The 14,490-nt window shown below is 44.4% G+C and overlaps 1 protein-coding gene across 1 annotated transcript; it reads left to right on the forward strand.

Moving 5' to 3' along the window:
* Positions 1-8,648: 8,648 nt before the first annotated feature.
* On the forward strand, positions 8,649-13,983 carry s1pr1 (sphingosine-1-phosphate receptor 1). Its single transcript, XM_063890467.1, has 2 exons — positions 8,649-8,709; positions 10,074-13,983. The coding sequence occupies exon 2, from the start codon at positions 10,185-10,187 to the stop codon at positions 11,304-11,306; it is 1,122 nt and encodes a 373-aa protein (XP_063746537.1). The 5' UTR covers positions 8,649-8,709; positions 10,074-10,184; the 3' UTR covers positions 11,307-13,983.
* The last annotated feature ends 507 nt before the right edge of the window (positions 13,984-14,490 follow it).

Here is a 14,490-nt window from a genome sequence, read left to right on the forward strand (position 1 = left end):
GCATGTCTAATGAGCGCGCCGCTGAATGCTAAGAGGCCTCGACACCCCCATCCTCCCCCCTGTACCCCCCGATCCTCCCCCTGTACCCCTCTACAGTGGGACATCCAGGCTGGGTCTTCTCTCGTGTTCAGACCTCCTTCACTGCAGTAAAACTACAGAACAACACACAGTAACTATAACTGATGAGATCTGAGTGAGAGATGATCGCTGTATTAAACCGGATCAGCAAACCCTCAGAAATGTTCTCTGAACTTTGGTGCTGACATGGTCCAAGCGCTTAGTTCTCAGACCGGCAAGATGGACAGTGAGCTGGCCTTCTCCCTGTTGGACTACAAGTAACATTTATTTATTATCGAATTAGCCCTACACCCATTCATCCACCAATCCCTACATCCCTCCTTTCCATCATCCCTTCATACCTTATCCTTTCACCCCTCATCCCTTTATCCCTTCCCTTCCTACATCCCTTCATCCATCCCTTCCTTCATCCCTTCCCTCATCCAGACATCTCTTATCCCTTCATCCCTCCCTTCCTACATCCCTTCCTACATCCCTTCCTTCATCCCTTCCCTCATCCAGACATCTCTTATCCCTTCATCCCTCCCTTCCTACATCCCTTCTACTCCTTCCTTCATCCCTTCCCTCATCCAGACATCTCTTATCCCTTCATCCCTCCCTTCCTACATCCCTTCCTACATCCCTTCATCCATCCCTTCCTTCATCCCTTCCCTCATCCAGACATCTCTTATCCCTTCATCCCTCCCTTCCTACATCCCTTCCTACATCCCTTCATCCGTTCCTTCATCCCTTCATCCCTTCCCTCATCCAGACATCTCTTATCCCTTCATTCCTTCATCCCTCCCTTCTTCCAACCCTTCCTCCCCCCCGCCTACATCCCTCCTTTCCTTCATCCTTTATCCCTTCCATCCAACATCCTTTTACCTTTTCATCCCTTGATCCCTACATCCAGACGTATCTTATCCCTTCATCCCTTCATTCCTTCATCCCTCCCTTCCTACATCCTCCTTCCTCACCTTCCTATCCTTCCTACATCCCTCCTTTCCTTCACCCTTCCTATATCCCTTCATCCTACATCCCTCCTTTCCTTCACCCTTCCTATATCACTTCATCCTATATCCCTCCTTTCCTTCATCCCTTTATCCCTTCCTCCCTTATCCCTCCCATCCAACATCCTTTTACCTTTTCATCCCTTGATCCCTACATCCACACATATCTTATACCTTCATCCCTCTCCTCATTGATCCCTTCATGCCTGAATCCCTTTATCCCTCATCCGTTCGTTAAAGTGATGCCAGAAAACAATATCTCTGCTGGTCAGAAAGGGTTTACTGAGTCCAGAGATATGGAGATGGGGTCAGATGTCTGGTCAGACGGCAGAGACAGCTTACGGAGAATAAAGAGGGGATGGATGTCCGGTGGGTCTGCGGGGGACGAGTGGCAGGCAGCAGGCTGACACTGAGACTGAGATTTCCGATCCTTTCTTTTACTCTCCTTTTTTCTGGAGAGGAAGTAAAGGAACCGGAGCTCTGGATCTATTTGTTGTTGGAGGTGCGATATCTGACTCAGCAGCTTTCAGACGTGAAGACACTATTATTTAATGCAGGAGTTTCACCGGAAAGTGGGCGGGGTCTAATTTTGGCAGGAAGTGACGTTATACTATATTTATCTAGAACAACCCTGGGAATCATAGTTCCAACACTTGGATGTCTTATTTTGAATTAGAGATGGAGCAATGAAGATGGTGTCAAATAGAGCATCAGACGGCAGAGACAGCTTTGTTTTTACGGAGCTCTGACGTCACATCCGCGACGCCATCTTGTATACCTGCGTCAAGTTCTCGCCAGAATTGATATAGCTTATAAACAAGTTCAGCGCCTCAGTATCGCCGCATACTAGGGTTTTCTAGAAGAACAATAAACCAACTTTGTAAAAGCTAGAGAATGTTCTTAATTCTTAGCAAGGCTCTACTGAAGTTCACCAGCAAACCGCAGAGAGCTGAACGTTTCCATTTGTGGTCGAGGAATTCACCAAGAATGATCAGAAGCTGAGTAATAATAAAGGGAGAGGGAACACTGCACAAAGACCGCTCTGACTTTCAGACTGACTGCATTTCACTGATGAAACCTAACCTTGGAAACACAGGATAAGATCCAAAGAACAGCTGTGACATCTTCTTCTGTGGTGTTTGTTGTGAATACTGGAACTCCAGACACACACAACACACAGATTAACTACACACACACATACACACACACACACACACACACACACACACACACACACACACACACACACACACACACACACAGATATACCCCCCCTCCCTCTGAGGGAAACGATGGCAGGCCGCCACATTCCTTAGCGCTGGGGAAACAACGAATCACATCACAGGAAGTCAGAGAGGAAGAAGCTGGCTAATGCTTTCCTGTTAAACACACACACACACACACACACACAGACACACACACACACACACACACACACACACACACACACACACACACACACACACACACACACACACACACACACACACACACACACACACACACACACACACACACACACACACACACACACACACACTTTTACAGTCCAAACCATAATTACAGGCTGCAGATGTTCTGTAGTTACTGTTTCACTGCAGAAGAAGTTTGGGTCCAACACGAAGAAAAAGAATAGTGCCGAGTCCTCTACTTTAAAGAGTCCTCTCCTGCTGATGTTCAGGTGTATATCAGTATGTAGTGTCTCTACTTTAAAGAGTCCTCTCCTGCTGATGTTCAGGTGTATATCAGTATGTAGAGTCTCTACTTTAAAGAGTCCTCTCCTGCTGATGTTCAGGTGTATATCAGTATGTAGTGTCTCTACTTTAAAGAGTCCTCTCCTGCTGATGTTCAGGTGTATATCAGTATGTAGTGTCTCTACTTTAAAGAGTCCTCTCCTGCTGATGTTCAGGTGTATATCAGTATGTAGTGTCTCTACTTTAAAGAGTCCTCTCCTGCTGATGTTCAGGTGTATATCAGTATGTAGTGTCTCTACTTTAAAGAGTCCTCTCCTGCTGATGTTCAGGTGTATATCAGTATGTAGAGTCTCTACTTTAAAGAGTCCTCTCCTGCTGATGTTCAGGTGTATATCAGTATGTAGTGTCTCTACTTTAAAGAGTCCTCTCCTGCTGATGTTCAGGTGTATATCAGTATGTAGAGTCTCTACTTTAAAGAGTCCTCTCCTGCTGATGTTCAGGTGTATATCAGTATGTAGAGTCTCTACTTTAAAGAGTCCTCTCCTGCTGATGTTCAGGTGTATATCAGTATGTAGTGTCTCTACTTTAAAGAGTCCTCTCCTGCTGATGTTCAGGTGTATATCAGTATGTAGTGTCTCTACTTTAAAGAGTCCTCTCCTGCTGATGTTCAGGTGTATATCAGTATGTAGTGTCTCTACTTTAAAGAGTCCTCTCCTGCTGATGTTCAGGTGTATATCAGTATGTAGAGTCTCTACTTTAAAGAGTCCTCTCCTGCTGATGTTCAGGTGTATATCAGTATGTAGTGTCTCTACTTTAAAGAGTCCTCTCCTGCTGATGTTCAGGTGTATATCAGTATGTAGAGTCTCTACTTTAAAGAGTCCTCTCCTGCTGATGTTCAGGTGTATATCAGTATGTAGTGTCTCTACTTTAAAGAGTCCTCTCCTGCTGATGTTCAGGTGTATATCAGTATGTAGAGTCTCTACTTTAAAGAGTCCTCTCCTGCTGATGTTCAGGTGTATATCAGTATGTAGTGTCTCTACTTTAAAGAGTCCTCTCCTGCTGATGTTCAGGTGTATATCAGTATGTAGTGTCTCTACTTTAAAGAGTCCTCTCCTGCTGATGTTCAGGTGTATATCAGTATGTAGAGTCTCTACTTTAAAGAGTCCTCTCCTGCTGATGTTCAGGTGTATATCAGTATGTAGAGTCTCTACTTTAAAGAGTCCTCTCCTGCTGATGTTCAGGTGTATATCAGTATGTAGAGTCTCTACTTTAAAGAGTCCTCTCCTGCTGATGTTCAGGTGTATATCAGTATGTAGTGTCTCTACTTTAAAGAGTCCTCTCCTGCTGATGTTCAGGTGTATATCAGTATGTAGTGTCTCTACTTTAAAGAGTCCTCTCCTGCTGATGTTCAGGTGTATATCAGTATGTAGTGTCTCTACTTTAAAGAGTCCTCTCCTGCTGATGTTCAGGTGTATATCAGTATGTAGAGTCTCTACTTTAAAGAGTCCTCTCCTGCTGATGTTCAGGTGTATATCAGTATGTAGTGTCTCTACTTTAAAGAGTCCTCTCCTGCTGATGTTCAGGTGTATATCAGTATGTAGAGTCTCTACTTTAAAGAGTCCTCTCCTGCTGATGTTCAGGTGTATATCAGTATGTAGAGTCTCTACTTTAAAGAGTCCTCTCCTGCTGATGTTCAGGTGTATATCAGTATGTAGAGTCTCTACTTTAAAGAGTCCTCTCCTGCTGATGTTCAGGTGTATATCAGTATGTAGTGTCTCTACTTTAAAGAGTCCTCTCCTGCTGATGTTCAGGTGTATATCAGTATGTAGTGTCTCTACTTTAAAGAGTCCTCTCCTGCTGATGTTCAGGTGTATATCAGTATGTAGAGTCTCTACTTTAAAGAGTCCTCTCCTGCTGATGTTCAGGTGTATATCAGTATGTAGAGTCTCTACTTTAAAGAGTCCTCTCCTGCTGATGTTCAGGTGTATATCAGTATGTAGAGTCTCTACTTTAAAGAGTCCTCTCCTGCTGATGTTCAGGTGTATATCAGTATGTAGTGTCTCTACTTTAAAGAGTCCTCTCCTGCTGATGTTCAGGTGTATATCAGTATGTAGTGTCTCTACTTTAAAGAGTCCTCTCCTGCTGATGTTCAGGTGTATATCAGTATGTAGAGTCTCTACTTTAAAGAGTCCTCTCCTGCTGATGTTCAGGTGTATATCAGTATGTAGAGTCTCTACTTTAAAGAGTCCTCTCCTGCTGATGTTCAGGTGTATATCAGTATGTAGAGTCTCTACTTTAAAGAGTCCTCTCCTGCTGATGTTCAGGTGTATATCAGTATGTAGAGTCTCTACTTTAAAGAGTCCTCTCCTGCTGATGTTCAGGTGTATATCAGTATGTAGAGTCTCTACTTTAAAGAGTCCTCTCCTGCTGATGTTCAGGTGTATATCAGTATGTAGTGTCTCTACTTTAAAGAGTCCTCTCCTGCTGATGTTCAGGTGTATATCAGTATGTAGAGTCTCTACTTTAAAGAGTCCTCTCCTGCTGATGTTCAGGTGTATATCAGTATGTAGAGTCTCTACTTTAAAGAGTCCTCTCCTGCTGATGTTCAGGTGTATATCAGTATGTAGTGTCTCTACTTTAAAGAGTCCTCTCCTGCTGATGTTCAGGTGTATATCAGTATGTAGTGTCTCTACTTTAAAGAGTCCTCTCCTGCTGATGTTCAGGTGTATATCAGTATGTAGTGTCCTTAGGACATGTCTGATTGGTTAGCTGGCCGGCTCTGTTGTGATTGATCAACCGCTTAGAGATGTCCCGCCCCTAAGCCTACAATGCGTTGGAGCGCTAGCCAATAGGAGTGTGAGTGTTCCATAGTGATGTCATTATGTTTCGGAACTTCAAGATTTTGTCCTTTGCAGACCTTTAACATGCACTACAACAGACTACAGGAAAGGGAGAACCCAGAAAAAACGCATACAAATGTGTATGCTCCTGTAGTGGTCTTCAGTTCTTCTGTGTGTGTGAGTCTGTAGTGGTCCTGCTCTTCAGTTCTTCGGTGTGTGTGGGTCTGTAGTGATTCAGTTTTTAGGATTCCCCCCCCTTCGGTTCCCTCGGTGGTCATGGTGACGCTCAGCTATGCAGAGTCTGAATACAGTCAGTGGAGGAAAGAGGCCTTTGTTACCCACAACCCCTTTCACCTCCCCCCTTCAGCGGCTCCTCATCTGAGCTCCACTTTCAGACTCTTGAAACCAACCGTGGACTGGTATCCCAAAACCAGTATTCCATTAAACAGTATCCACATATTCCCATTAAATCTCCAGTACATCACCAGTTAGAGTTCTAAAACCATGTTTGTTCCCATCATACTCCCAGTATATTCCCAATATATCCAGTATATTCCCAATATATCCAGTATATGCCCTCATGTCAACATTATGTCCCAAGCTTCGAGTTCTAAAAACCTGTTCTCTAATCCCAGTGTTCCCACTATATGATCTTTGATCATGTATCACTAAGGTCTATATATTGGAATTTTGGGAATACTTTTATTCCCAAAACTCCAGTGTGTTTCCATTACAACCTTCCTTGTATTTCCAGTATAATCCCATTCTATACTGGAGGTCTTTATTTTACAGTTAGTTTTATTTATTCCCAATATATCCAACACATTCCCATTATGTCCCATATGTTCCCATTACAGTATATCCTGCAGATTCACATTAAAGGGCGGTGCTGGCAAAGTCCATAGGGACTTGACCTGGGAACTGGAAGGTCACCAGTTCAAGTCCCGAAAGACCAAGTGCTACCGTGGTGTCCCTGAGCAAGGCACCGTTCCCTACACCTCTCCCCGGGTGCCGCAGACATGGCAGCCCACTGCTCCCAACACTAGATGGGTCAAATGCAGAGTTCTCCAATTTCCCCACGGGGATTAATAAAAGTACATCTTTGTTTTTCTTTTAAAATGACTAAATGTTCCCGTTATAGCAAAATATGTCCATTATAATCCCAGTGTATTTCCAGTGTTCCCAGTTTGACCAGCAGCCCTGAAACAATGGGGCCGCCTGGACAGGAAGTGAGGTCACAGTGCAGAAATCCCACAGTGGGGCTTCCCACAATGCACCTCTCTGAGCTCCTGTGTCGCCACAGATAAAACATCATCGGCGCTCCGAGGTGTGATAAACACTTCCTGTCCTGAAGCGGAAACACGCTGTTATGTTCTGGAAGTCAGAGCGGCTTGCAGGAATGCCCGCTGATGACTCACAGCGTTAGCTCGTCATGCTAAGTACCCCCATCCGTCTGATGGGGGTAAACATGTGTCTCGTTTAGGAGAATCTGCATCTGATTGTGTAGCATGTGTCATCGTCATCAAGGTGCACCATGACTCTCCTCCTACATCGTGTTCACTAAGCAAACGTCTGACGGGGCTAACGCTCACTACACAATACATGAAGCAATCCCATTAGACATGTGATGCCTAAGCTAGCTGTTGTCAGCACTGTTTGTTAGCAACTAAGGGAGGCTGTGGCTCAGTGGGATGGTGCGTTGATCTTCGGATCAGTGGAGCATGAGTTCAATCCCACTGCAGTCAGCATGGCACCCTGGGCGAGACACTTCACCCTCCTGTGGGGATTGTCCGCAGTACTGAGTACTGTCTAACAAGTGACATGTGATGTGATGCTATGTGACCCTCTTCATAGTTTCCGAGCTATGCAACGTCCTCACAGATATTGTTCTTTATTTGGTTGTTGAGGTCGTCGTCCGGCATCATCGTGATGAAACACCAAGGTGATAAAATGTGGCCCGTTTCTAACCGAAGCTCAAAGCTACATTTCCTGCAACATAACAGATATTTGTAAGACATTAGCGACACTGAATGTTAGCTAGTGCCACGTTAGCATATGGATGGTATCTCACCAGTGCAGGACAGAAATCGCTCTTCATGTGTTTGTTGTCACAGCTTTGTTTATTCGCCATATTTCGACCCCGAGAATCGTCCCAGAAACAAACAGTCGTTGCTCTGCTTTTCTACGTTACGTATTTGTCGTTGCTGCTATTTTGACTTCTAAATGAGCTGGAACGACTTCATCAGAGTTCATGTTTAACCTCCAGCTCTTCTTCTTCTCCTCCACCTGCATCCCCCCCATAACCCCCTGCTGACCCCTAATGATGGGGTCAGAGGTCAGACTCAATATTGGGGCCGGGAGGATCAGCTGGTGATTTCCCACCATGGAAACAAAAGGAGAGATATTTGTATTTATATCCACATGTGATTATAATAACTGTGTTTCCAGTTATTTAGTTTACACATTTAAATCAGTAAAAGTCAGATTTACTTTTGGCATTTTTATAATCACACATCTTTATTTGGTTTCATTGATTGTTTTTTCAAACTGTTTTTATTTGTTGATACTCTTATTCTCATTCATTTCTAATTTGCTATTCTCTCTTTTGAAACACATGAATCTGTGAAATGATCATTTCTTTATTTTCATGTTTAAATTGTACATACAATTCTTCTTCTTCCTCTTCTTCCTCTTCTTCTTCCTCTTCTTCTTCCTCTTCTTCTTCCTCTTCCTCTTCTTCTTCCTCTTCCTCTTCTTCTTCCTCTTCTTCTTCCTCTTCTTCTTCCTCTTCTTCCTCTTCTTCTTCCTCTTCTTCTTCCTCTTCTTCTTCCTCTTCTTCTTCCTCTTCTTCTTCCTCTTCCTCTTCTTTTATTTTATTTTATTTTTTTGAGCTGCTTAGTTTCCACTGAGAATAAAGGACCAAAAATACAAAGAGGAGAACAGGAGGAGCATCTTCATCCTCTTCATCCTCAGAGAGAGAGCGGGAGAGTGTGTGCGTGTGTGCGTGTGTGTGTGCGTGTGTGTGTGTGTGTGTGTGTGTGTGTGTGTGTGTGTTTCTCTCAGGCTGCTCTCTCTGTCGGACTCTTTTCCTCCGGACTCTCACTGAAGGTAAAAACTCTTTCATTTCAAATCAAATCTGATTTTATTTCCACTAAACTTCATTCCGCTTCTACAGACACGCGCGCGTTGCTTTAGATGTATTTCAATAAAGTGTATTGGCAGTTGTTTCCTCCTGCTGATCCGCGAGACGTTTGATGAAAGAAATCCGGTTTTTAACGGAGATTAAAAAACACGGGAACGGTTTTTTAAAACGGTCACAAACACGAGCTGTAGAACAGATGTTTGTTGCTGATGAAGGGACGTCGTTTATTCCAGTCTGCTGAATAAAATCTGAATTATTGAAGAATATACTCGTTAATTAGAACCAATCAGTGATCGATGTGTTATTGCACATGATATGGATGACACATTTTAAACACGTGTTCCCGTGAGCAAGGGATGTTGCTGAGTTTTGGGAAGAGAATGAATTTGCTGAATGTCGAGATCTGTATTTTATGGATGGTGTATTCCTGCAGCCCTTAAAGTGACCTTAAACTTAGAGTACAACGACTATGAAATAAAGATGAGTGTTTGTCTGTAAATATGTAATAACTGATCAAAGCTTTGAAGGGGTTTAAATAAAGACAGACGGTTTATCATTCACCCTTAAAGTGGATGGGAGTGACTTTAGGGACATTTCCTTGATTAAATCATGTTTGAGACTCAGGGTTTATTACCCTGCTTTATTTCAGCAGGTTGAGCACTTAAAGTACCTCACATGTAATAAACTGAAATAGAAGTGTAAGTTCTACAGATTTAAGGAACATTTTGTGGATAAAGAAATCTGCTTTAGAGCTTGAATGTGTTTTTACTGAGCCTCCAGCAAGGCTTCTTTAGTCCGACTCTCAGTCACTGAATATAATCAATGACCTCCTCAATCACTCGAAGTTCTATTTGTACTCTCTATATATAAACCAAAGCTACAAACATCTAGGCCTACATATTCAAGGGACAATCTTCGTGACAAAAAGGAGTTTTTGTGAGGTTTTATTGAGTCTTGAGTGTCTTTCTTCTTAAAGTGAATTAAACTTGTGTGGCTGCATCTAAAGTAAAACACAGACTTACAGAAAGAGGAGTGCTTCAAAGATAACGAGCTGAGAGGAGGCCGGTTATAGACCTTCATCTGCTGTCAAAGTTTCAGTAGCTCCTGAGTGACTGAGGGATATTTAAAGTGTAAATCCTATAGTTAAGGGACTCTGTTTCAACAGCGACGATGTTTCCTCACTAACGAGCTCATAAATACATTTCACTGGACCTCTGAAGAGAATTAAACCTTAAGCAACTCATCTGATCGGCTCCCAGGTTTTCAGGATGTTCGATAACTTTTAATAACGTTTTCTTGTGGTGCCCCCCCCCCCCCCCCCCCCCTGCAGGACGATGCCCCCCCCCAGCCCCCGGCCTCTTCTTCAGGATGACCTGCTGTGATGAAGGCTGAAGTGTGAGGACTCGGCGCCCCCCGCTGGACCCCCGCTGCTCTGCAGGCCATGGCTGAGCCCAGCTACTCCGACCTGATCGCCACACACTACAACTTCACCGGGAAGTACCGCAAGCCGCAGCAGAACTCGGGCCTGAAGGCGGACTCCGTGGTCTTCATCATCGTGTGCTGCTTCATCATCCTGGAGAACATCCTTGTGCTCACCACCATCTGGAGGACCAAGAAGTTCCACAAGCCCATGTACTACTTCATCGGGAACCTGGCGCTGTCCGACCTGCTGGCCGGTGTCGTCTACACCGCCAACATCCTGCTGTCCGGCGCCAACACCTACAAGCTGACGCCCACGCAGTGGTTCTGCAGGGAGGGCAGCATGTTCGTGGCGCTGGCGGCGTCCGTCTTCAGCCTGCTGGCCATCGCCATCGAGCGCCACCTCACCATGCTGAAGATGAAGCTGCACAACAACGGGAACACGTGCCGCGTCTTCCTGCTGATCAGCACCGTGTGGATGATCGCGGCGGTGCTGGGCGGCCTGCCGCTGATGGGCTGGAACTGCATCAACAGCATGACGCGCTGCTCCACCGTGCTGCCGCTCTACCACAAGACCTACATCCTGTTCTGCACCACCGTCTTCAGCATCCTGCTCCTGGCCATCGTGGTGCTGTACGCCCGCATCTACGCCCTGGTGCGAACGCGCAGCCGCAAACTCGTCTTCCGCAAGGTGTCCAACGGCCGGGGCAACGCCGGCGCCAACATCAAGAGCTCGGAGAAGTCGATGGCGCTGCTGAAGACCGTGATCATCGTGCTGAGCTGCTTCATCGCCTGCTGGGCGCCGCTCTTCATCCTGCTGCTGCTGGACGCCGCCTGTGAGACCCTCAGTTGCCCCATCCTCTACAAGGCCGAGTGGTTCCTGGCGCTCGCCGTCCTCAACTCCGCCATGAACCCGCTCATCTACACGCTGACCAGCAACGAGATGCGCCGCGCCTTCCTCAAAACGCTGCTGTGCTGCACCGCCTGCCTCCGGCCCAAGTCCAAGTTCACCGGTCCGATCATGGGGGTGGAGTTCAGCCGCAGCAAATCGGATAACTCCTCCCACCCCAACAAGGACGAGGCCGAGTACTCGCCGAGGGGCACGACAGCGGCGTCCTCGGGGAACGTCACCTCATCGTCTTAAGCAGGTCGTAGAGTTTGTGTTTCTGAACAGCGCCCAGCGGCGCCGCCACAGACCTGAACCTCCAGCACTTAGAGAGACTTTCAGACTGGTGAGCCTGCGAGACTCAGAGAGAGGCAGCTGCACTTTTTAAGAAGCTCACGCCGGAAATAGTCCTCCACGCAGCTGCGGGACGATCAGCTTCATGTGGATCCTGGAGGTTCAGAACATGAAGAAGGTTTATAGTCCAGTTGCCAGCATCGTGAACCCGGACACGTTGAGGACCCCAAAGTTCAATGCTAGAAATATATAGCAGGGGTCTCCAGCACATAGAAACTGCAGGATGCTAACCTGCACATGTTGGGCAATTTGCACAATAGTTAAAAAATGGTTTGCGATTTGGACAATTTTGGAGGGTTATGGGGGGTTATTGAGGATTTGGAAACCGATTCTGACAAATACAGGATGGAAATTGGCAGAAATGGGCCATATTTGTTCTCTTTGTGGGCTGATTTTGACTACCATGAGTAGTGTTGGGACCTGTGGATATAGAGAGCACCAAATAAATAGGCTATCCAATCCAAATGATCCAGAGTCCCCTAAATCTTCAACATCGACCCTAAATTCATCAGAAGCACTCCACCAACAGTACCGATATGTCCAGCATCGTCAATAACCCCAAAAACTGTCCAAATTGGCCTCGCCATAATGGTACTTATGCTAATTGTGCAAATGGCCAGACTCATGCAGTTTCTCTACGGAGACCCCTGCTATACGTTTCTAACATAAAACTTTGGGGTACTCAACAATTCAGGGTTCACTTTGGGACTCAACTGGATTATTCGAAGGTGTACGGATGAAGATGAATATACAACAGATGTGAGCTTCATAGAAAGTGCTCGTGGTCCTCATAGAAGAAGAAGAAGAAGAAGAAGAAGAAGAAGAAGAAGAAGAAGAAGAAGAAGAAGAAGAAGAAGAAGAAGAACCAGACTTTGTACTGACCCTCTAAGAACAACTAGAACCCGTAGCGCTTAAAGACACAGCTGTCAAATATTTAAGAATTCAAATTAATTCCTGGAGATTTTTCTTTGTTTGCTCCATTTCCCTTAAGAATACTTAACCCATGAATTCAGACTTCAGGCGCTTCTCCAGATCCAAGACTTTGGTTCATTGTCTGTTTCTGGTGGTCACAGACAAACAAGACAATGAGATGATTAACCGTCTTGGTTCACAGAGAGTGACCTGAACTGGGAATTCTGGCGGTCATGTGACATTTTTGTAAAAAGTTAACTGTAAAAGTTGTAGAAACTGTCGGTCAGAATGTATTTTCTACTTCCTGTCTGTGTCGTTGTCATTGTGCCGTAGAGACGTCGGTGTAGTGGAAATAATTTATATTTGAAAGAAAAACACACACATCACAAACGAGAGGAGGAACGTTTTGTACAGTCGTGCTTCAGAAGTATGGAAGCTCATTACTGCCAAGGAAAATATCTATACATTTGAATGAACTGTTCTTACACATCTCTTTATCAGGTCTTCTGGACCCCTCAAAGCGTCACACACTGCGACTCATTCCTGCAGAGCAGCACCACTTGCTCTAGGGAAGCTAACACTCACACACACTCACACACCATTGGCCATCGGGAGCAACTCCGGGTTCAGTATCTTGCCCTAGGACAGAACGGGCTGGGATTGAACCCTCAACCTACTGGATGAAAGACGACCACACCCCCCCACAGCCACAATCACCCCTCAAAAAAGTTATCATTTTCAAGCAAGTTTATTATTAACCTTAAAAACCAACGATCTCAAGACCAGTTTTTGGGACATCTGAAGTCGTTCCAATCACTTGAATGAAATGCATAATTTTGGGAAATTCATTATAATTATATCTTTTTGGTATTCATTTAATTTTGATGTTTTTTTCTGAGAAATTTCACGTTTTCAGAAACTAAATAATTGACATGTGATTTTGATTTTGTTTGGCAGAAATGGGCTTCCGTACTCATCTCTCGTCACCACGGTGACCTGATTGATTAATCCCATTAATGAATTTGTGTTTGTTGACGTCCAGCCTGAACTCGTCTGCACTGTTTAACTCCTGAGTGTTTGTTGGTTTGTTAGATCTTAATAAAGACAGAAATAGAAACACACCATTCTGGCGGGAAAAGCTGCTTTCACATCTCATTAGAAATGCTCTACAAGAAAAATAGTAATAAGGATCTGCCGTATTTCCTAAAACTACCTGAGCTTCATGAAGTTAAGGCAGTTAGTTTGTACCTTGTGTTGGAGCACGGGAAGAAGCGGAAGAATAAGGATTCCTTGCTGGTCCCACAGAGGGGAAAGACCCATCCTAGTGTTGGGAGCAGTGGGCTGCCATACATACGGCGCCCGGGGGAGCAGTGTAGGGAACAGTGCCTTGCTCAGGGACACCACGGTAGACCTTGGTCTTTCAGGGACTTAATCTGGTGACCTTATTAGGGAGAATTGTGAGAATAAAAGAAGGATTTCTGACTTTGATCCCAGAATTCTTAGAAAGAACTTGATTCTGACATTTTGTTGCTGAAAGTCTCAAAATTCTGAGAAAAAAGTCAGAATTCTGAGACTTTAAGAATAGTCAGAATTTGTTCTTCTTCTCAGAAATACTTTGAATGTCTTTTAAACTCAGAATTCTGAAAAAAATAAAAAGCTTGACTTTTTTCTCATGACTCAAAAACGTTCTTTTGGTCAGGTCTCAAAATAGTTTCCACATTTGGCCGAAATCATCTTCTGTAAAGACTAGTTTAAAGGTTCTCTCTTAAATTAGTTTGTAAAAATGATCCTGTTAGATTACCTAAAGTATTTGCATCAGATTTAAAGACTTGTATGAATCACACAACGCTTCAGAGTCCATCGTTAATCCAAAGTATAAACAGTGAAAAACAACAGCATCCATTACACTTCTAAAACAAGTTGAATCAATGAAGTACATCTTATCTTAAATATAATAAAAATACATTACAGATTGTGAAAGTACATATACAGTATGTTAGTGTTGATTGAAGGGGACAGAGAGGGTCTATGCCGCCGCCCTGTGGCCACATCTGGACATTACAATAACAACTTGAACCAAATATAGTCAACCCAAAAATACCCCAAAAATACTATGAAAACATACATTTAGAACTTAGAAAATAAACAATACCAAAAAGATGAATACATACCAGAA

Source organism: Eleginops maclovinus, chromosome 9, assembly GCF_036324505.1.
Source record: "Eleginops maclovinus isolate JMC-PN-2008 ecotype Puerto Natales chromosome 9, JC_Emac_rtc_rv5, whole genome shotgun sequence".
Taxonomy (NCBI): Eukaryota; Metazoa; Chordata; class Actinopteri; order Perciformes; family Eleginopidae; genus Eleginops; species Eleginops maclovinus.